This window comes from Heteronotia binoei, chromosome 18, assembly GCF_032191835.1.
Source record: "Heteronotia binoei isolate CCM8104 ecotype False Entrance Well chromosome 18, APGP_CSIRO_Hbin_v1, whole genome shotgun sequence".
NCBI classification, from domain to species: Eukaryota; Metazoa; Chordata; class Lepidosauria; order Squamata; family Gekkonidae; genus Heteronotia; species Heteronotia binoei.
Genome location: NC_083240.1, coordinates 41,278,607 through 41,302,293, shown reverse-complemented (window position 1 = coordinate 41,302,293; position 23,687 = coordinate 41,278,607). Strand labels below are relative to the sequence as shown.

Sequence of the window (23,687 nt, the reverse complement as noted above, 5' to 3'; positions counted from 1 at the left end):
GACCATTTCTGAAGCACCCCAAATAACATACCACTAACATTGGTCTCTGAACAGCTCTCTTAATTTTCCAAAGACTCAGTTTCAGGCATCATGATTCTGCCCCACTCCTGTAAACAAAACTGGAGACAGCCCGCGCACACCAAGCTGTCAGAAGCGCACCAGAAATAGCACTATACTTACTAATACTCTTCACGGCTTATTAAAATTAAATGTATACTACTAAGCACCCCTAAGAAACCATTACATGAGACAACAAATAAAATTTACACCTGTTTAAACAGCTATTTTTAATGCAAGGAGAGAAATAAAGCAATTGTGTTAACAGCAAAATGACTTAGAGCTACATGAATTATTTAAAATGTGCTTCTTAGTTTGAGTGCCTCGCTGTAGCTTTAAGGCCATTTTAATCACAGGAATCCTCCTAGATCCAAAATTTTGTGCTGGATCTCGGAAATCTGTGCACCCAAGGATCAGGATCCTCTCGTACATTCCCCTTCTTCCAGAAGTCTGACTCCAAGGAAGTTGATCACCTGGGGGTTTCCGTGAATTATGGAGGTGGGGGTTGCCCCCTCTTCCATAAACACCTGTTCCACTGAAACAAGAAGCAGGGAAGAGATTTTATCCTCTTCCCCTTCTCGGTGCAACCCCCTTGCCCCACGTGGCTATCAGTCAGCCTGGGTTCAGAGAGATCGATTTTCCTGGAGTCTGAAGGGATGGCTGGCACAAGGGAAGCAAGAGAAGGAGGCAAAGTCATCAGCGCTTTCGGGTGGCCGCTCACGGGATCCAACCGTTCGAACACAATCTGCAAAGACCTTCTCTTGCAGAAGTGCCACTGAATAGTGTGCTTTTGTGCCAATCTGTTTCAGCAGGGATCGCAAAGGATTCCTGGTATATTGTTGTCTTAAGTGACAACATATAAAACAGGCCTCATGATCTCATGTATGGCTATGAGAGTTGGACCATAAGAAAGGCCGAGCGCAGAAGAATAGATGCTTTCGAGCTGTGGTGCTGGAGAAGACTCTTGAGAGTCCCTTGGACTGCAAGAAGATCCACTCAGTCAGTCCTCAGGGAAATCAACCCGGACCGTTCCCTGGAAGGTCAGATGCTGAAGCTGAAACTCAAATACTTTGGCCACCCAATGAGAAGGGAGCACTCCCTGGAGAAGATCCTGATGCTGGGAAAGACAGAAGGCAAAAGAAGAAGGGGACGGCAAAAGATGAGATGGCTGGACAGCGTTACCGATGTAACTAACACGAATTTGAGCGGACATCGGAGGATGGTGGAAGACAGGAGGGCCTAGCGTGACTTTGTCCATGGGGTCGCACAGAGTCGGACTCGACTGCATGACTGAACAACAACAACATCTCTCTCTCTCTCTCATACGATTTCCCTTTAAACATACCCCTCTTTGATGAATGGCATTGCAGGGCCCGGAGGAAGCAGCTCCAGTTTTCCAACAGCCCAGCTCTGGCGATAAACACACTCCTCTGGCAGTTTGATGGGAGGGAGACACTGGCTTGGAAGAGTCTTCAGAGGCGCAAACATGGAACACCCAACAAAAGCCTGGCTATTTTCAGGCTTATAAACATAGGAGTAGTCCTAAGAAGGCAAAGGAAAAAAGCATTCATTCATGAAGTTCAGGTAGCAAAAAAAAGAAGAACTGAAGGCTTTAGTCTGGCTTTTTTGTCTCCTCATGCACAGAGTTCAGGACATAAAAGCTTCAGAACCTGAGCACATACCCAGGGAAATTTTGCCCAAAATCCAAGCTCACAGCTCACTTTTAAGTTTATGTTGTGACAGGAATGAAATATTTCAGGTGTCATTTTCCTTACTTTTCTCCTGCCCTAAAGACTGCCCCATTTCATACACGTAACAGTCAAAACAACTTATTCCATGGTTCATCTAGAATTTTAACAGGCTTTGCTTTTTAAAAAAAAAATTAAGTCTTGCTCTCCCCACACTCACCTAGATCTCATGCCTCCCTGACCTACACCGCTCCTTCATCACACACACAAGCTAACATACCAAATCATGGGCACTCGACACATGCATCTGAATTCCCACAATCTTACATGAATCAAGCTTCCGTGGCAACAGTCCCTTTGAAGTGCCTGGAAGGACTCCACCACTTTGTTTTTTTTCTTTTGGTCTAGCCCAGAGAACAAATTCAGCATCCAATGAGCATTTAACGACACGCATAATATTGATAGGTAGGGATTTACAATAGGGTTGACAGTGGTGACCATCAGTTTAATGCTGGCAACCAGGAGGGAAGTCAACATATGAACATATGAAGCTGCCTTCTACCGAATCAGACCCTCGGTCCATCAGAGTCAATCCTGTCTACTCAGACTGGCAGCGGCTCTCCAGGGCCTCAAGCGGACCTTTTTCAGTTGGAGATGCTGGGGATTGAACCTGGGACCTTTTGCATACCAAGCAGATGCTCTACCATGGAGTCACTGTCCCTCCAAAGTTCTCAAGTTACCTTCTACCATATGGTTAATATGTTTAAAAAGCTGATGACAACACATCAAAGCGGACAAAAAGGGCCCCTAGCAAAATGGCACCGAATGACACCTTGCACTGTGAAAACACAGCAGGATGGCTCCTACCCCTATCATACCACTCCACCGAGCAAAGCTCCTCTTCCAAGTGAATGGTTCCTTCCAGAGCTTCTTGTGTAGAAAAAGCCGAGCAGGAACTTATTTGCATATTAGGCCACACACCCCTGACATCCTCCTGGAGCTTACAGTAGGCCTCCCCATTGTTTCACTCAGGGATTTTTAAACAAAAAGGCCAGCAGGAGCTCATTTGCATATTAGGCCACACCAGGGGTGGAATTCTAGCAAAAGCTCCTTTGCATATTAGTCCACACACCCCTGATGTAGCCAATCAACCAAGAGCTTACAAAAAAGAGCCTTGTAAGCCCTTGGAGGATTGGCTACATAAGGGGTGTGTGGCCTAATATGCAAAGGAGCTCCTGCTAGAATTCCACTCCTGGGCCATACCCCCTGATGGCAAGCCAGAACTGTATTCCTGCTCAAAAAAAGCCCTAGCATCAACATTATGAAGGGAAAGGGGGCTATAAACACACTCATACATATTGTCTCTACCCTACAAAACTCCCCTGCTGGGCAGCAAATAGAAAAAGAATGTACCTTTTTTTTTTTTTAAACTCTGTGGAGCACAGAATTGTTCTTTAATACCCAATAAGCCCCAAGCAGCACCAGCTGCGCACAGAGGAACAATAAACCTCCAAAAACAGAATACACAAAAAAAGAAAGAACCAGAGTGAGAAGCACTGAAACAAGGTCACATACCTTTATTTCTGAAGGCTTTGGACTACAGAATCCCTCGTCCACCTCAATCCTGAACTGAACTCCGGCAGTAGCACCATTTCCTTCTAGGACAGTCCCTCCAGGCGTCGTGTCCGTGCTGCCGTATTCCTTATTGTTCATGTTCATGGGAGAAAACCCCATAATGTGCTGCTCCAATGACGGTGGCGTAGGATACATTTTATGAAGATCGGCCGTGCCTGGTGTAGATGTGCAAAGTCATTTCAGGCGCTGACAGCCAGCCCAACAAGCACCACTGTGGGTTTACTACAACAGGCCCCGGTCCTAAAGTACACTCTCCACCCAGGTGACAAGGCTGCTGAGGCTTTTCTGACAGGATGGCCCCCAATGGGGGAATGCCGCTCCTCTGGAACCTCTCCAAAGTCAGAGCCTGAATTGTCACCCGGAAGCCCTGCAAGGAACATTCTTTGCAAAACGCTCCTCCAGAGCTAATTCCCACACTGCATTGGCAATGCCGCTATTTATAAACAGACCCCCTGCCCCTGTCCCCTCCACAACACAGATATGAGAAACACCAATACGATTCAGCCTACCCATACCGAGGCTTTTTTAGCAGGAACTCTTTTGAATATTAGGCCACGCACTCCTGATGTAGCCAATCCTCCTGGAGCTTACAGAAGGCCCTGTACTAAAAGCCCTGGAAGCTCTTGGAGGATTGGCTACATCAAGGGGGTGTGGCCTAATATGCAAAGGAGCTCCTGCTACGAAAAAAGCCCTGACCCATGTAATGCAAAAACACGAAGCTGCTTAGCAGAAAATGCTCCCTTTGATAAGTTTGTGTTCGCTTGGGCTTTTTTGGGGGGGGAGGGGAGGGGAGTGGGATCATGTCACAGCTGACTTATGGCGATCCCATATGGTTTTCAAGGCAAGAGGCATTCAGCGGTGCTTTGCCTGCCTTCATACCAGAGCACTGGCATTCCTTGGTATTCTCCCAACCAGCTAGGGCCGACCCAGCTCGGCGTCTGAGATCGGTTGAGACTGGGCTAGCCACGGCCCCCCAAGACAAAATACTTTGCACAGAGGGAACTGAAGACCAAAGAGCACGGGGACAGGCCTATCACGCTACTATCGTGCTGAGCATAAGTGAAGATCTGACCCAACCCGAGCAGGTGTGGCCTGCTTCCCGCTCTCGCAACTAACCTTCCTAACAGACTATTCATTATTATTTACTGCACATGTACATAACTATGTCTGGTTAGATCCAGGTGGGCAGCCGTGTTGGTCTGAAGCAGTAGAACAAAGCAGAGTCAAGTAGCACCTAAGGGACTAGTAATCTAGTAGTCGAAGGGACATTCCCACGCTTCTGCATGCTGATACACTGCTCACTTTCTCTATATTTAGGACTGCTTGCCATTCCATCCTACTTTCTGACGGAAGTGTGCTTAGGACATACGAAAGCTGACATTCTGAACAAAACTTTGTTGGTCTGTAAGGTGCTCCTTGACTCTGCTCTGTTCTATAACAATATCTCTTTATTGTAGGGCACTTTGCAGATAGCTTTGGCTGTCCCAAGTAATAAAATATTACCTGTTCACGGTTCTCCTGGCAAAACTGTTCATATGATAAAACATAAACTTAAACTTGTGTAAGTGCTACCAAATTTTTGGTATTTATGTATCGTTATGCTGTTCTGTGACTGTCCTAAGCCACTCATCCATACCTGCAAGGGGGGAGGGGAACTTACTTATGCATGACAAGGGGTCCAGGTTTCCTGCTTTTGACTCTTTGCAGTTGGCTTTGTCGTCTGCTCCATTCAGTGTTCGTTTAGACCCAGGCTAGAGAGAGGAGACAATGCGGAGGAGAGGGACAGAGGAGGAAAAATGTGACTCCATTTATGTTTTTGCCTAGTCTCTAAAACAGGGGTGGCCAAACTTGTTGAATGTACTAGCCATATAGAATAAATGACAGATGTTTGAGAACGGCAAGACATGAACCTCAGATGTTTGAGAGCCACAAGGGAGGGAAGGAGGAAAAACTGAAAGAGAGGTGGAAAGAAAGCAAATATATGGGGGCAGGAGAAGGAAGGAGAGGTGGAAAGAAAGCAACCTCAAATGCATTCTTCAAGTGGCTGGCTGGCTTGGCGAAGTGATTTAAAGGGAGAAATGCCTTCCCAAAGTTGGCCGGTGGGGGCTTCGAGAGCCACATGTGGCTCCTTAGCTGCAGTTTGGCCACCCCTGCTCTAAAACATTCTAAGTTGCTTTGTAAGCTAGCAGTTCTTCCACAAGCTATGGAATGCATGCCATACAGAAAACAATTCTAGAACCGAAGGGAGTTTCAAAAGTAGCTTGTGATACTGCCAGCGTGGGTGGGTGTCCTGCTGCTCATAAGGGGAGGGGGGAAGGATCAGAAAATCCACTGGACATGGCCAAGCCTTTGGATGTGCCTAAAGAAACACCTTGGATCCCAGTCATTGTAAGACACAAACAGAAACACTTCTCTAGGAAATCCAAACATAAATTTACAAAAAAAAGCACACATTTGAATTAGAATAAGAACTGTATTTCACACAAGAGGAGCCTACTCCAAATCAAGATTTGAGATTCAGGCTTCAGTAATTCGCACATTTTAAAATAGGAAATTGATATATGTGTTAATAATTTAGCCATCATTAATTTCGGGAGATAATGCTGAGCACAGAACAAACATACAACCACAACAACACTGCTCTTATAATTAAAAGGTAGAAAAGACAGTTTTGGAAGTCTCTTGAGGAATGCAGCATCCAATCAACAGATCGTCTGAACAAACCATTTTCCTTAGCTGCAAAGACCTCACGAAGAAGATGACTGCAGATTTATATCCCGCCTTTCTCTGAATCAGAGACTCAGAGCAGCTTACAATCTCCTCTATCTTCTCTCCCCACGACAGACACCCTGTGAGGTAGGTGGGGCTGAGAGAGCTCTCACAGCGGCTGCCCTTTCAAGGACAGAGTCTCAGAGCAGCCTACAATCTCCTTTATGTTCTCCCCCCACAACAGACACCCTGTGAGGTGGGTGGGGCTGAGAGGGCTCTCACAGCAGCTGCCTTTACAAGGACAACCTCCGCCAGAGCTATGGCTGACCCAAGGCCATTCCAGCGGCTGAAAGTGGAGGAGTGGGGAATCAAACCCGGTTCTCCCAGATAAGAGTCCGCACACTTAACCACTACACCAAACTGGCAAGCTGATACAAGATGAAAGCGTGACGCAAGGGCCATCACGCACAATGGAGATGCGCTGCTCAGTGACTCTTGAGCAGAAAGTCTGCTTCCTATGTTCTCTGAGGCGAAGACAATCCTTGAGACGCTCATGTTGCTTTTACTGCGGCACGCATTCGAGTCACCAAGTGATAATAACCAATGCTTGCACTGGTGGTAGAAAGTGCCATCCAGTCACAGCCAACATGCGGTACGGTTTTCAATGGCACAGGAGAATGACCAATGGTGCTGCTTCCCTCATCATTCCAGACTGCTGTCCCCACCCAGGATGCTCCCTTGACCTCTGCCCAATAAAGCCACGGAGCAAAATCCCAGCAAGCCACTTACTGTGAGCTCATCTTCATCGGAATTGAAGATGTTGTCGAGGTCGTTGAGCGAGACAACAAGGTCGTTCTCGTGAAACAAGCTAGTTGAGGCCGTGCGATTGTGAGGAGGGACGCGCTGGGCATCTGCCGCTAAAGGAAGAAGGTCAGAGCCTCAGCTTTAGACGCTGTTCAAATTATCAGCCATTCACCTACTGATCTAATTCATGTCATTAGGTCCAACAAGCTGAAGAAACCACTAAAATTCTTGCAGATTATTCAAGATTGGTTTGGGGTTTTTTTTAGAATATCTGCAATTTTTAAAAAGAAATCTAGAAATTGTACCTTGTTTGACTGACGGACTGAAAAGTGACATCGCATCCTCCCCGACACTGGGCGTCCCATCTTCGGTCTGCAAAAAAAGTATCAGCAGACAGCACGTGTGAACACTGGTCCCCTGTACGTGAATTACTAACAAATGAAGCTGCCTTATGAAGCAGATGACGAAGAAGACTGCAGATTTATACCCCGCCCTTCTCTCTGAATCAGAGACTCAGAGCAGCTTACAATATCCTCTATCTTCTCCCCCCACAATAGACACCCTGTGAGGTGGGGCTGAGAGGGCTCTCACAGCAGCTGCCCTTTCAAGGACAACTCCTGCGAGAGCTATGGCTGACCCAAGGCCGTTCCAGCAGCTGCAAGTGGAGGAGTGGGGAATCAAACCTGGTTCTCCCAAATAAGAGTCCGCACACTTAACCACTATACCAAACTGGCTCTCTTATGCAGAGACAGCCCAGAACTGCTGGCAGCAGCTCTGGGGGAAGATCCTTTCCCACACCTGGTATCGGAGAAGGAGTCTCCAACCTGGTGCCCAGGGGCACCTGACAGCACCCGTTCTTGGACCTACCGAGCATTTTTAGAAAGTGGGTGGGGCTCGGTAAGGCATTTGCTGAGCAGAACTTCTGAATAGCCATTAGTGATCTGATTGGTCGTGCAGATTACAGTCATGCTGTTTCAGTGGCAGCTGCCAGCAGTGTTGGATTTATTCTCTGTCTCACTCTTTATTCCAACAGTATTTTTTTTTAAATTACTCCTCTTGTCCCCCTGCACTTGGGCTTCCTCCGTGTGTGCATGCGGGCGCACACGTATGCATCTGCGGCTCTGTCTTCTGTGGTAGCCATTTTGTGGTTGCGCCCACCACCCTGTGCCAGAATTCCAAAGGTTCCCACGGGCTCAAAAAGGTTGGGGACCCCTGTGCCAGAGCCTCTTTCAACTGGAGAGCCCCAGGGACTGAACCTGGAACCTTCCATGCTGAAAACCAGGTGCTCAGCTACTCGGCTGCGGCACTTCCCTACTGAAACAAACACTGGAGCTTCACCGCCTGACATGCCCCAGTCAAAACCCTTAAACACTAAGCACTGATTTAAGATAAGATGAAACTGGCTTTGCGTGCACACCCCCCCATTGCACCCCACCCCCATTGCAGTGTGAAACTGGCTTCGCGTGCACACACTGCAATGGGGGTGGGGTTGAACCCTCAAATTTTGCACCTCGACTGTGTTCTCACACTTCAGCAGGATCACACTCACACTCCTCTCACTCAGAGGTCTGCAGCGGCAGAAGAGAAGGAGCTGGTGGGTCATAACTAGCAGCAGCCCACAAAACTCTCCCAACCTGGAATGTGGCATCAGCAGCATTTGGCAAGCCAAAGCTGCTAGTTATCCAGCGAACTCGGCAAGATATTTCCTTGGAGATGCCACTGACTGGATCCGATACCCCAAGCGCTGCAAAACCTGAACTCTGCTTCTGAGCTACAGCTACCATTTCAGTATTTTAATGATTTTCTCAGTTCCCTACCCAAATACTGAATGTGTTTGGAAGAATACTCATATTTCTCTTTTTTCTTATGCTCTAACATTTCCAGCTACGGTGGTTTCGGCCTCAATGAGTCACTGCATTTTCGGTAACGAGACCACTTGGGCCTCATTCTGACGCAACATCTGTGCCACTAAAGGGCCTCATGATTCCCGTAGAGGAATCCCATGGGACACACACACAACTACAGTGGAAGTCAAAAATCTAGGCAGATGTTTCAGGAGAATATGCAGGAGCAGGATTGAGATCTGTGAGTAACAGATGGCCTGTTCAAAAGCTTTTCCTTTAAAAATCTTTTTTTTTTTTAATGTTTGTGAACAATGTTTTCCATGACCTGGAGAAAAAGAGCTACGTGGGGGCGTGGCTAAGGGTTTGGGCATGCCCAAACGAGATTAGTGGTCTCTCCTCTTTGAACTGCAGATCCCGGAGTTATTCATGATCTGCTTTCCACAGTCACTTCTCTGAATTTCAAAAGTGGGGTAGCCAAGGGCAACTGAGAGCTGGCGCTTGAGGAAGAACTCCTGGATATTCACTATGAAGGGTCCCTTCTTCTCTGAGGAAAGGAGGACATCTTGATGGGTGATTCCCACTCTCTGCTCAGGGAGGCAGGACCTAAACTTTTCCACTTCCTGTCTCCTTGGTGGGAGTCGCTCATCCCCTCAGTTCTGGCACTTCAAAAAGCAGTCAGTAAACTTCCTAAACTGTGAAAAAGGCTAACATACAAACCCTAACAGGAAGAAACTGAGTAACAGTAAGAATGGAATAACAGAACAAGAGGATTTGATGGACAGAAGAGTGAGAGATGACTATGACTTCTGGAGGGACAAGATGTCCTCCTTTTCTCAGAGGAAAAGGACTTTTCACGGTGAGTATCCAATGATTCGTTCAATCATTGGATGAAAGACATCTTGATGGGATCTCCCAAAGCAGTGGCCTCATTTCCTGGATGGGTCATTGTCTTCTGGTTCTAAGATGGGTTGTAATACTCTTCTTCCAAGGGCTGCATCAGCTGAGTTAGAATCATACAGCTGGAAGGGATCTCAGGGACATCTAGTCCAACCCCCTGCAGGAATCTTTGGACTTTATAGGCTTCAATGATACAGGCCTTAAGAGTACTGCTGATGGTTGGTTGTGACATCCTCAGTCCCTTATCTGGGGCATGGTTAGGGAAGCTTCAGTCTCGTTTTCTTTTTTCCAGGCAGGAAATAAATAAACGTTTTTATAAGTGAAATAAAACAAAACAACAAAAAAATAAAATAAAGTAAGTTCAAAGTTAAGAGCCAGTTTGGTGTAATGGTTAAGTGAATTGATTATTCTGAGAGAACCAGGTTTGATTCCCCACTCCTCCACATGCACCTGCTGAGTGACCTTGCGTCAGTCACAAGATGTCTCAGAGCTGTTCTCTCAAGAGCAATTCTTGAAAGCCCCCCACCTACCTTACAGGTTGTTGTGGGGAGGGGAAGGGAAGTGAGATTGTAAGCCGCTCTGAGACTCCCAAGTGAAGGGCGGGATGTAAATCCAATCTCCTTTTCTTCTCAAGTGTATGCCTTACATCTAAGGTATTCCACAATCTTTCTTTCGGATGGGTAGGATTAGGACAGAACGACGGAAGGCAGATCTCTTGAGATCTGCAGAAATTCAAATTTACCTCCAGTTTGAAAGTAGGGTCGGTCCTCATGAACAGTCGTCTGTCTTTGCGGAAAACACACAGTTCAGGCTTGACCTGCAAGGCTCTGATACCCTCCTAGCTGATGTCATTGCTATGAGGAATAAGGTTTCCATCCTCAGCCATTTAAATGTTTTTAATGGGCTTTAATTGGTAGGTGCCGAGAGTACAGTGTACAATTTCCATGTAGGGAAGCAGTGTTGCTGGGGAGGATCCTTTAGAGTAGCACCTCTGAGGAAGCGAGGAGTGTGTGGGTGTCTTGATAGACTCGTCCCCTGGAATAAAGGTAGCACTGCTCCTCAGAGCTGCAACCTGGAGTTTTACGACAGAAGCCTTGAGGCCACTATTGTGTCCATCTTGGAGAAAGGATACAACAGACTGAATCTTAGGCTTCAGAAGGTCAATGCCTTTTCTTCTACTCCACCTGACGAACACCTTCCAGGAGGTGTAGATTCTACTGGTTGTTTTCTAAAGGCCAGTAAGGTATCAGTCACTGCTGAAGAATAGTCTAGGCATAGAAATTTGCCCTGCTCAATCTCCAGATGGTTGAATGTAGTCACTCCAGATGGGGGTGCTGTACAGGACCCAGTTGCAGTTTGTCCAGAGACATGGGAAGGGTTAACGGTGCTCTCCTGAAGAGGTGAAAATCATTGTCTTTGGAGCTACCAATATGGAGCTACCAAGATTTCTGCCGTCTGCTCCTTGAGCTTTCTGATTCCTTTCAGAAGAACTGGAGTGGAGGGGGGGGAAAGCAAACATAAGGCCACTTGGCACTGGGATGTTAAGGTGTTGGTTGCTTCCACCCTTGGATGGAAGAATCTGGTGTAGAGCTGGTTTGCCTGATAGTTGCTTGGTGAGGCAAATAAGTCCACTTGGGGCAGACTGAAACAATATGTTATCATCTGGAACAGCTCTTTCTCCAAGGACCATTCCCCTGCTTGAATGTCCCATCTGCTGAACCAATATGTCTGGAGAGTCATCGATCCCTACATGTTTTGCTTTAATCACTGCTAGGTTCTTCTCCGACCACACTAGTATCTTTATTGCTTCCTTGTGAAGCACTGGAGATCTCAATCCAGGTTTTGGCTGACACACTGTCTGTCCTGATTAAGACACGTTGGCCTAGTATTTGTGAATGGAAGTGGAAAAGGGCTAGGTGGATCACTCAAAGCTCCAGTAGGTTGATGGACAACTGATGTTGGTGAATCTTCTAGTCTTGCTCCTCATCCTGACAGACTGGCATCTGTGAAGATCTGTATCAAGGTCAGAATGTGTTACATCTTGCCATGCAAATGGCTGTACATCTTTGTCCACCAGACTAAACTGTTTTTTGCTGACAGTGGAACTCAGATAGAAAGGTCTTCCTCAGCCATGATTTGAAGTTGAAAGCATCTCAGGAACTTCTGCAAGGGCCTCATGTGTAATCCACCCTATTGGTCAGTGTTGATGCTTGAAATCAGGAGGACCATTAATTTTTGTAGTGTCATTAAAGATGAATACCTGCTCTTAATGACCGCTTGCGATATCACTTCCAGTGTCTTTGCTTTTGTTTCAGTTAGGAAGAAGAAATCGCATGATGCATTCAATAGGATGCCTAGATGATCCAATCTATGTGCAGAGTGAAGGGAGCTTTTCTTCCTGTTGATCAGAAAGCCATAGTTCTGTAGACATCAGATAGTTGTGCCTATGTCTTTTCCATGCTGTCTCTAATTGCGCTGCTACTGAGGCATCCACAACCTGAAAAAACTGATTAGTAAAAGATGGTAACGTATATAGTTTCTTAATAAAACTAGAAAAACGGTTGTTGGCCATTGGTTTTGCCCATTCTGCCCTTAGTTCCTCCAAGAATTCTAGAAAAGGGAACACCTTCTCTGACATGTCAGACCTGAGGAAGAAGTCTTTATATCCCTAGAGTCTGCCCTTGCCTTCTGATGTGGAAGGACCTGGTTCCTCTTGTGTAGTATTCTCTTGAAGCTCTAAGGTTGCCATGGTCTCGGACAGCAAATAATGATAGTCCTCTGACTTGAGGGCTGGTCTGGAATTTCTATCTCGTCCTCTTCCTCATCTGAAAGAAATTCACCTTCTTCCTTTTCTTCCACTTCACTGTCTGAGTCTATGTCTGGGTCTCACTGGAGGTTGTCTCTCTCTCTCTCTGCGGACATTTTCTTTCCCAGCTGCCTTAATGGACCAGCTAGGTCTCTTGGTATCATCCCTTTGGCCGGGGGGGGGGGGGGGGGGAGGACCTGGAGGAAGAGCTAGAGAGGGATCTATGTCCACCCTCTCCACCTTCTGGCGAAAGTTAGCAATCTCCTCATTCATGGTTTGTCGGAGTAATGCAAGCAATTCAAGGGGAAACACTTTGCACCGATCCCTGCACATTATTCAGAAGTAGACCTGTAGTGGCACTAACAGAAGAGGACCCGGTTGCTGCTGCCATCTGGTCTCCACAGTTGTCTAGTTGACTCTCTCTGGGTTCTGTGCCCATTGCATGGCTTCTGGGTGTGGATGGGTCCACCCTGCAGCTTCCTCCCTGTCTGTTGGCAATGTTATAACGAACAGCTGGCTCACAAATAGCCAATGCTGATTGAGGTGGTGGGGAGGGGAGGCGCCTCTTTTGGGCACACTTTTGACTTTCCTTTATCTTCTTCCTGGGACCGCTTGTTGAGGCGGTTCCCGATCATTCCATGGCAGTCCCGCTGGCCATTAAACTGGGACCAGCTTTGGGGGGGCTTCTAGCTCACCTTCAGACAGAGAGCCGATGCTGCCCTCAGTGGGATCCATTTCCGAGCAGTGGAGGTTTATTAGTACAGGGGTGTCAAACATGCAGTTCAGGGGCCGAATTAGGCCCCTGAAGGGCTCCTATCAAGCACCCGAGCAACTGGCTCTTGTCTGCTTCCTTCTCCCTATATCTTGCCTCCTTCATCTCAGCTTGCTTTGCAAGGCTTGCTCAATCGCACAGGAGCTACAGAGCAAATCTATTTTCTCCGTTGGCTGAGGCTCCTCCGTTGGGGAGGATGGAGGGGGGAACAGTTTGCTTTGCCAGGCTCTCTCAATTGCACAGCACAGTTACTGAGCCAAGCCTCTCTTCCTTCTATTGGCTGAGGCTCTCCCCCACCCCCTGGGGAAGGAAGGAAAGAGCCAGAGCTTCCTTTGCCCAGTTCCCTGGATCCCATGGGAGAAATACAAAGAAAGCATCTTTAAGACCAATGAGTGCATGTTTTAAGCATGTTTTATGTTTTTAAAAATATATATTTGTGTTCTTTATAAAATTTATATCTCTGCAACCTAGTCTTAAATAGGTTCACACAGGGACTGACTCAACGTGGCTCGGTCCAACGTGACATGGCCCGGCCCAACAAGGTCAGATCCGGCCCTCATAACAAATGAGGTCAGCACCCCTGATTTAGTACCTCCGAGTTTGTAAAGAAAATGGCCTCCGTAGCCAGAGGTTCTGCCTGCTGCAGAATTGAAGTTCTCAAGTCTCTTCATGGAGGCATGAGAGAAAGAGGAAGAAGGCAAGAAGTAGCAGAAGGAGGAAGGATACAAGATTAGATGAAGAATGGGAATGTAAGAGGAAATACAGATAAATAGGTAAGATGCAGTCTATCCTGTAGCACTCTCTCTGTCGAGGTAGGAAAAGAACTGAGGGGATGGGCAACACCAAGGAGACAATAAGTGGAAAACTTTAGTTCCTGCTTCCCTGAACCAAGGGTGGGAATCACCCATCAAGATGTCCTCCGCCTGAGAAGTAGAAACCCAAGTTCAGCACTCCCTGGGCACACAGCAGTATTTGTTTCAGTCTACGCATCTCCCCTATGAGAACTGCTCCTGATCCCAGGGCCTTTTACACATCTCTTTGTTCGCTCACCTTATGTTTTTTCCCAACTTCTCGCTCACTGTTCTGCCGGTCTTTTTTGTCCGGGAAAGGAAACTCTTCGTCACCATCAACAAATGCGTACGGATCCATTTCCGGCTCCTGGTCAGCTGCTATTGCTGCTAGATACTGATTCTTACTTTGATACTGCTGCACCAGTTCTTCGGAGACCTTGAGGGGCTTCCTACATTGCACCATTAATCTGCGAGGAAAGGAAAAGGACCTGGTTACAAACGGCTCACTTGTGACCCTCTGAGTAAGAACGAGAACTGAAAAACCCCTTCAGTCAGCTAAACGCTATTTCCTCACATCTGCACTTGCTCAGAGTAGCCCACGTTGAGGGTTTATCCAGTTAGCCAATGAGCTATAGCAGTTGAGTTAGCAGCATTATGGCCGGGGAGTCCCGGGTTTAAATCCACACTCAACCATGAAACCCCCTTTCTTTCTTTTATTTTATTTTATTGGATTTATATCCTGCCCTCCCCACCGAGGCAGGCTCAGGGCGGCTTACAGCAATAAAACATTTACAAATATTAAGCATTAACTAATTAAAACCTTAAACAGTATAGCAATTAAAGCATATTAAAACAATTTGGTGCTAATTGGACTTTGGAGTGGACCAGTTACTCTCTCTCAGCCTCACCTATAGCACAGTATGATTGTTAAGATAAAATGGAAGAGGGAAGAACTCTGTACACTACCCTGAGTCTCCAGAAAGAAGCAGGACAGACAAAAGTGTGGTGGTCGAGACAGGTTCCATGTTATCCCCTGGCAGTTCTGCACAGAGAAGGCTGAGAACATACAGCTGGCAAAAGGTCACCAGGGTGATCTTCTTGGTTGAGCTAGGGACTTGAACCAAGATCCAAGATCTTGAACAAGATCTTCCTGGCCCCACCCTTAACCATGACAATGGACCTTCTCATATTTCTGCCATCTGTTCCCACTAGAGTTCCACAAGACAAGCAAGAAACAAAGCACTTCTCATTCACTTCTCATACACTTTGTCCTGGAGGTTCGTAACCTAACTGTCAAAAAAAGTGATCCTTATTTACAGGTCCAAGTTACTGCAGCAAGGGGTGATCCTCGTCTCTCTTTCCAGCACCACATAATTGGGACTTTTGAAGACAGTAATTCAAGTGTTCTGTGCCTACCTTCACCAAGCTGATAGCTGTCCAACAGACACAGTATGTGTGTACCTGAGCTATGGGAAAGGTAGGGTATAAATATTTCAGTAAATAAAATGGAGCTGCAACCTTCGAAGTGGCTGCGCATGAAGATGATGCAGACATCCCAGAAAAAGGAAGAGCTAAAAAGCCAGCTTAAAAAGGTAAAGGTAGTCCCCTGTGCAAGCACCAGTCATTTCCGACTCTGGGGTGACGCAGCATCACGACATTTTCACAGCAGACTTTTTATGGGGCAGTTTGCCATTGCCTTCCCCAGTCATCTACACTTTCCCCCCAGCAAGCTGGGGGCTCATTTTACCAACCTCGGAAGGATGGAAGGCTGAGTCAACCTGGAGCCAGCTACCTGAACCCAGGATTCTGCGGGATTGAAACTCAGCTTTACCACTCTGCGCCACGGGGCTGCTTCAAAAAAAGCCAGCTTAGGCAGGCACAAAGACTTGGACCGACTTTGTGGAATTTAAGCTCGGTTTCTAAACAGCAGAGCCCACCACACCATTTTTCACAAACTGCTTCTGAAAGACCTCTCTTTTCCAAAGGTGATTTGCAAGGTGACAGCATAGGGAGCGTGTGTGGGAAAGGAGGCTACTGTTGGGGGGAGGGAGAGACCTATAATCTTGTATTGCCCCTTGGGCACACAGGACTAGTTGAGCGACTGATGAGCTGCTGGCCAAGGTTTCTACCGTCATCTGGCTCTCAAACGCTGATTCAAGCGGCGTAAGAAACCACAAATTTAAAAAAAGAGCAGAGGGTTTGGGATTCCTCCCTTCTCTACCCCTCCAACAGCAGTTCTGCAACACTCTTGCAAACTGGGGGAATGGCAGGGTAGGAAAAAAGTAAATAAGTAAAAAAAGTTACCATCATCAGTTTTGTTTATTCACCAGCCCGCCTGCCTACCTGCCCGCATTTCACTTACATTTGTCATTTGTGGCCTCGCTGAACCATTTTATGTAAACCTTCTAGGCCTGAAGGCAATTCTTACCCGCAACAAACCACAAGGGTGATCAACTGTTTTACAAGGTCACTGTCGCTAAAGGGATTACACTGAATTTATTGGTATTCTAAACCAAGGATAGGCTGATTTCCGTCTTCTGCAGCTTTCTTGGCCTTTTTAAAAACTAAAATCCCTGCTGTGCGCCAGTGGTGTCTTTCAATCCAGATATGTGCTCCAGATCTCGTGACAGTTATGGCAGAAGTCACCTCTTCCAACAGAGGCCTCTTGTTCAAGCATTCAAGAATGCCTGGCTGGATTGGATTTCCCATGCACGAAGATGATGAGCATAAGGGGCCCTATCTAGCCGAGGCTTCTCACTGACGTGCAGTTTTCTACACAGAGAGTCTCCCCCTCTCCCCGGAGGAACGCCCTTCACTGTGAGCCACCACCTGCTGCCTAGAAGGCAAAACAGCCAAGACAAATGTTTTTTTGCATCTGTGAGAACTAGGCCACGGACAACCGTTCTTATGAAGATAAGCAACCTCAAACTCAGGAAGTGAGAATGAGAAGATGCAGCGGTGCTTGTCGTAGACACAAATGCAGGGTTCTCTGGAAATTGTTCTTTTCTAAGCCCAAGGTAACCTGAAAATAATTCTGTATGCTGCATTTTTCAACTGTGTGAGGCTTCCACCTGAACTCTCAGACCACAGAAACTTTCTTGATTAGTTCCTACATGAGATAGTTCCCTGGATGTTCCCTGGACAGCCAACAGGACTAACTGCAACTATGATGTTCGCAAAAAAGTACTGTGCAGCAACTCCTTGGGTGATTTTTTTCAAGCACGCCAACTTCTACCTTTCCTCACATCTTGCCTGCTGAGAAATCTTCTGGCATTTTTGTCACGGAACTCAGTTTAATTCATGGATACAGGGGCAAGGGACTAGAGCCCAGAGAAAGGCACACGTGCATGGGCGCACCCAAAAGTTGAGGGCGGTGGCCCAGGACGTGAACAGCAGCTGTGAAATGCAAAGCTGAAAAAGATCAACAAGGTGGTTGCCTGACATTCGCTCTCCAAAATCGCAGGTAAGCTTCTGAGGAACTCCGGAGTTTCCCAGAATATACGTAACAAAGCCACCATCCTCAGCTGCCCTGGAGACACTCAGAATACTAGCCTGTCTATCTGCGGGACCGCCTTTTCCCACACATTCCCTGGAGAGCACTGCGTTCAGGAAACAAAAAATCTGTTGTCCATCCCTGGACCAAGAGGAGGCTAGCTTGCGGCAGACACGAGCTAGGGCCTTCTCGGTGGCAGCACCAGAATTGTGGAATACTCTCCCAGAGGCCATAAGGGCCCTGCGGGATCTTTCCGCTTTCTGCAGGGCCTGTAAGACCAAACTGTTTCGACAGGCCTTTGAGATCTAACCTAATTTGGGAGAGAGCTGCCACTCTACACCATTAAGAGTACCATGATCACCATTTACATTTATATTTATGTTAAATTATATTATAGTGATACAGCACCAAAAATGCAATGGAATGTTTTAATGTTTAAGTGTTTTAAATAATTTTAAAATTGTAGTTTTATTGGTTAAATTGTAAAAATGTATGTTGTGAGCCGCCCTGAGTCCGCTTGGCGGAGAGGGCGGGATAGAGAAAGAAAGAAAGAAAGAAAGAAAGAAAGAAAGAAAGAAAAGAAAGAAAGAAAGAAAGAAAGAAAGAAAGAAAGAAAGAAAGAAAGAAAGAAAGAAGAAGAAAGAAAGAAGAAAGAAAGAAAGAAAGAAAGAAGAAGAAAGAAAGAAGAAGAAAGAAAGAAGAAGAAAGAAAGGAAAGAAAGAAAGAAAGAAGAAGAAAGTAAGAAAGAAGAGAAGAAAGAAAGAAAAATAAGAAGAAAGAAAGAAAATAGCCTATCAACAAGCAAACAAGCTTCCATAAATGAGACCCTGTAAAAGACCTACAGTACCTCCCTGTTAACACCTGCCTTCAACAAAGAAGCTTCAAATCAAACTAACAGGAGATTTTAAAGGTTATTATGTTTCCTCTGCCCTCTGGTAGTTCCCAACCATGACTTTAGGGGGCGGCCCCTCTTCCAATAAGACCTTTGAATTCATAGGCTTTCTACTGTATTTAAAGTCATTTACGAGAATTTTTGACAGAAGCAGAGAAGTGAAGCAAACCAAGCAGACACAAGGGAAGGGGAAAGGGACTGGAGGGGGGCGAATGTTTCTAGTTCCAGGTGGGACATATCATGGCCATGTGAGGAGGCGCCAGCAAAGACGCCAAACATCTACTGCAGGATCAGCTGAGAACTGCCTCCCCCACTTCTCCCCAGATTTTCCACAACCCTGTCTCATCTAAATGTTCATTTTGTGTGTGTAACGAAACCAGGCCTGTAAGCTGCTTTTAATTCTCTTCTTCGAGATGGAGATAAATAAACCACAAAATTCCACTTCCCCCTCTTCCTCAGGTCTACTTATGTGAGCTATTCCAACTGCAAAGCCACCAAAGGCCAATTTACAAAATTTAAAGTTTTGTTAGCTGCCCCGACCACAGAGTGGGCACAATATAAATCTAAGTAAGTTTTGAGGGAAACATCATTTTAAAAAGATAATGTTATTCAGTCTTTGGAGGGCAAGAGAAGAGCAACAAAGCGTCTACAAAAGAATCTTGCTTAACTGCTGTTGCATTGCTTTTTGGGGGGGTGGGGGGGGAGGGAAATCTAAAGATTTTCTCTTTCATTCCACAGCTTCACACATGCCACATGTTTTTTACAAGCACAGAAGTCTGGGGAAATCTCACAAAGGGATTTTGCTTTCATCTGAAGTGAGGTATCTTAAGTGAAGCAATGGTGATCTGGTTACCCCAGAACTTTTTACTTGAAATGTATTTAAAGAGGATCTGAAATCTCAACCACAAAGCATCGGGGAAACACAACCAATGTAATCCAAGCCCTTCTGTGGTTTTAAGTCACTAGTGCAAGAAGTTTCTGAAAGGAACGGTTTATTTATAACATGTTTTAAACCATCCTTCCACCTTGGCACAAAGAGTAATATGCTAAATCTAGTAAAATGCTAAATCCACTTTTCGGGAACTTAACTCTCTCCCACTTAATGACTCTTTACAACATAAGCCTTCATATTTGAATGGGTCACGCTTGCCAATTCTGGATTGGGAAATTCCTTGAGATTTGGGTGTAAAGCCTACAGTGCGTGGGGTTCAGGGACATCGGGGGGGGGGGGCATAACACCACCGAGGCCAAACTCAAAGGCAGTTTTCTCCAGGAGAGCTGTATCTCTGTAGCCTGGAGATGATGTAATTCCAGGAGATCTCCAGGCCCCACCTGAAAGATTGCAGACTAGGAGGTAACCGTGCTAAAGGACCACAAATATCACAACAATAAAGCCACTTAAATGCACTTCTAAGTAAGCATTTATATCATAGAGTCAAGCAATTGCTGATACTTCTTTATCAACATACATTAGATAACAAAAAATGATGCACAAAATCAATTTATATACATCAACTCATACAAAAAAAGCCTGGTCCACTGACTAACACAGACCCAAAAGTCCATATTTTGTCAAGGTGCCAAAGTTCAGTTCTGTTCAAAGTTCAGTTCAATTCTGATAGTGCCGTTTGTAAGTAACTGACCAGCAACTTGGCGTCTAGTTTCTGAGCACTGGTTCCAGGTTTGAATTACTATTTGCAGCTATGGCCGCTTAAGAGAACTGCTACCTTGGATACTGACATGCATTCTGAATGTACTGAGTTGTGGTTCCAGAAAGAGTAATTTTTGTCAGTTGCCATCGAAACACAACTTTACCGGAATCGTGTCACAATAGTACTAATTCTGGAGTTATGAACTTTGGCACCTTGGCAAAATATGGACTTTTGGATCTGTGTTAGTCAGTGGACCAGGCTTTTTTTGTATGAGTTGATGTATATAAATTGATTTTGCACATCATTTTTGTTATCCAATGTATGTTCATAAAGAAGTATCAGCAATTGCTTGACTCTATGATATAAATGGTTACTTAGAAGTGCATTTAAGCAGCTTTATTGTCGTGATATCTGTGGTTCGTGAGCACGGTTACCTCCTAGTCTGCAATCTTCCGTTGCTAGTCCCCTTTTTGTTTTGTCTATATTCCTACCTGAAAGATGGCAGCCCTACTTATCGCAGCAGCAGAGTAAGCCATTCACCCTGGCAGTCTGTGGCAAGGAACAAACCCTATAAGAGGGTTTCACAAGAGTTGGTTGGACATATTTTCCGAGCCCGATATTGCCTACCCTGACCTTACAGATGTAATATTTCTAGATATCTGAAGACATGGAAAAACTGAAATTTGGAGGGAAATGGAAATATATGCAATAATATCTTCTCAAACCTGAACTTACTTTGGCTTAACATACATGCGTCACTTACAACTTAGAACATAAAAACTGCACTACCTGACATTTGTGGGATTTAAAAATATAAATATGTTGCCTTTCTAAAAACAAAGCTGCAAATATACTCAATACTGAAGAGAGCTGCAAACTGTAGCATAAATAATGCCTCAGCACAAGTATTTTTGGCATCAGAGAGGTAGGAGTTCAGCTGTCAATGTGGGGGATCTCCAGATCCCACCTGGGGGCTGGCAATCCTAGGCCTAGCAGCAACCTCTGGGTGACCTGATGCCCCCCGACTTGCATGATTCAAGTAGGCCTGGCTGCTTGCTACTGTTCAACAGCAGTCATCCTATGAAAGTCAGTGTGGTGTAGCAGTTTAGAGCTTCAAATTAGGGTCTGAGAGACCCAGCTGCAGATCCTCATCTTGCTGTGGAAGCTGACTAGGTGATTTTGGACCAGTCCCATACTTTCAGCTTCAACCTACCTTGCAGGGTTGTTGTGTGGATAAAACGAAGAATAAGAAGATATTGGATTTATATCCCGCCCTCCACTCCGAAGAGTCTCAGAGCGGCTCACAATCTCCTTAACCTTCCTCCCCCACAACAGACACCCTGTGAGGTGGGTGGGGCTGGAGAGGGCTCTCACAGAGGCTGCCCTTTCAAGGACAACCTCTGCCAGAGCTATGGCTGACCCAAGGCCATTCCAGCAGGTGCATGTGGAGGAGTGGGGAATCAAACCCGGTTCTCCCAGATAAGAGTCCGCACACTTAACCACTACACCAAACTGAATAATGTAAGATTCTTTGGTCTCTGCTGTGTAGAAAGGTGGGGTATAAATGGAGTAAATGAAGAGTAAGTGCAGCTGAAGATAAAAAGTAGGTTGGTGAATGACTAAGGAGAGAATGAGGCAAGGATAGGATATGGGGATTGCGAAAAGGAGGGAAAGAGGTCAGGAATTCCTAGAAGTTTGGGGGAGGGTGAGGTCTGAGGAGAAGGACCCCAGGAAGGTATCATGCCACAGACTTCACCCTCCAAAGCATCCATTTCCTCCAGGGGAACTAGGGTTGACCAATTGCAGGTAGGGGCTGGAGATCACCTCGAAGTACAACTGCTTTCCAGTTGACAGAGACCAGTTCCCCTGGAGAAAATGGCTGCTTTGAAGGGTGGACTTTAAGCCATTATACCCTGCTGCAGTCCCTCCCCTCTCTCCAAACCTCACCCCACCCCAAGAATTTAAATTGGGTTGCTGAAACAGCTGAGCAGCAGGGAACATCTCTCAGCCACTGAGCTGTTTTTGCAGCTTTCACAGCGAACAGAAAGCAGAGGTTTAAAGGAACTCAGAATCTTTCTGCTCTGTTCATGAACTGCTTTAAAAGTTCATGGAAGTTCACAACGGTAGCGCCGTCACAAACTTCTGTTCCTGAACCATGAACAGGGCAAAATCCATGACAAATTTTGCTGTGTGGTTCGATTCGTGTCCATCCCTATTTCCAATCCCGCTTGCTTCCATACTGCATTCTGCGCTTGAATATCGTGTCCGCTTTCTCTGGAAGGACATTTTGCAAAGTGTCCACTCCATCAAACTTGGGTTCCAGGACACAGACGTCTCTATGCACGTTCAAATGAAAGCAAATTAGAGGCAAAACGTCAGAGGCTGGGCTCTCCTAATCTTCATAAAACAAAAACTGTTCTAACATTTACAGTAAAACAAGAACTGAACCCCCACCTTGGAAGTGGCTCTTACGGACTTCATCATGTTGGAAAATAAAATGAAAGCATGCTTACTCTGTAGCTGAAGGTAAGTTGTCCTGTCCGGCACATCCCATCGGATCCTCCCGAAATTTTTCACTTGGAAGCTGAGGCGGCAGGAAATCCACGTCTTTTTTCTTTGGAACCTTGTAATACTTCCACGTGGAATCTGCTTCCTCTTCCTCCGAGTTCACCGCTGTACCAACATACATCGTGGGCTCTATAACCTCCGGGAACTGCGCTGGGAAAGTCTGAGACAAACCATCTATCCTGTCTTCCATCGTTTTTGAAGGAACCAAAGGGTCGGGGGTTGGCATCTGATAGAAATGATGGCTCTGGGGAGTGGAAGGAGTTTTGGTTGCCCCTTCGTCAGCTACGTCGCAGGGGTGAGGACTGAGAGGCGGCGGCTGGGGCGAATTGGCCATTTCGGTCCCGTGAATCTGAGGAGGCTTTGCGATATCGTTAGTTCTAAGATTTGAAAACCTCACTTGGTTTTCTGATGTGGCAATCACCAGCCTCTGATTGGCTGAGTCCGCCTCCATGGCGACATCATCACCGATGGACACGCGGTGGTGAAATGGAGTCAAAGGACGCTTCTGGGGCTTATCTCCTTTCTCTTGCTTCTCGTTAGCCTTGTGCTTTGGAGCTGCTTGCTGCTGCTGGCCCACAGGAGGGACCGGCCCCTGCTGAACCGCATTTCGTGGTTTGAGATTTTTGTGCCTGCAGCGGGAAGGTAAGAGAAGAGCACACTTTAGCGCAGGGGTGTCAAACATGCGGCCCCGGGGCCGAATCTGGCCCCCGGAAGGCTCCTATCATCTCCCTGAGCAACTGGCTGTCATCTGCTTCCATCTCCCTATCTCTTGCTTCCTTCTGCATAACAGCTTGCTTTGCGAGGCTTGCTTAATCACTCAGGAGCTACAGAGCAAAACCTGTTTTCTCAGTTGGCTGAGGCTCCTCCCTTGGGGAGGAAGGGGGAAAGGCAGAGCTTGTTTTTCCAGGCTCTCTCAATTGCACAGCAGAGCTACTGAGCCCAAGTCTCTCTTCCTTCTATTGGCTGAAGCTCCTCTCAACCAGTCCCCTGGGGAAGGAAGGAAAGAGTCACAGCTTCCTTTGCCCCATTCCCTGGATCCCATGGGAGAAATACAAAGAAAGCACCTTTAAGACCGAGTG

General features: G+C 46.3%; 1 protein-coding gene across 3 annotated transcripts in view; it reads right to left on the bottom strand.

Moving 5' to 3' along the window:
* MED13 (mediator complex subunit 13) overlaps positions 1 to 23,687 on the bottom strand; it is a 157,171-nt gene that overhangs the window by 36,796 nt on the left and 96,688 nt on the right. For 2 of the 3 annotated variants that reach the window (XM_060259550.1, XM_060259552.1), the window contains exons 9-15: positions 22,554 to 23,237; positions 14,263 to 14,470; positions 7,199 to 7,265; positions 6,879 to 7,006; positions 5,041 to 5,131; positions 3,321 to 3,535; positions 1,403 to 1,599 (exon numbers count right to left, since the gene is read on the bottom strand). In XM_060259550.1, coding sequence (XP_060115533.1) covers positions 1,403 to 1,599; positions 3,321 to 3,535; positions 5,041 to 5,131; positions 6,879 to 7,006; positions 7,199 to 7,265; positions 14,263 to 14,470; positions 22,554 to 23,237 — 1,590 coding nt within the window. The remainder of the gene's footprint in view (positions 1 to 1,402; positions 1,600 to 3,320; positions 3,536 to 5,040; positions 5,132 to 6,878; positions 7,007 to 7,198; positions 7,266 to 14,262; positions 14,471 to 22,553; positions 23,238 to 23,687) is intronic. The other variant, XM_060259553.1, reaches the window with a different exon arrangement.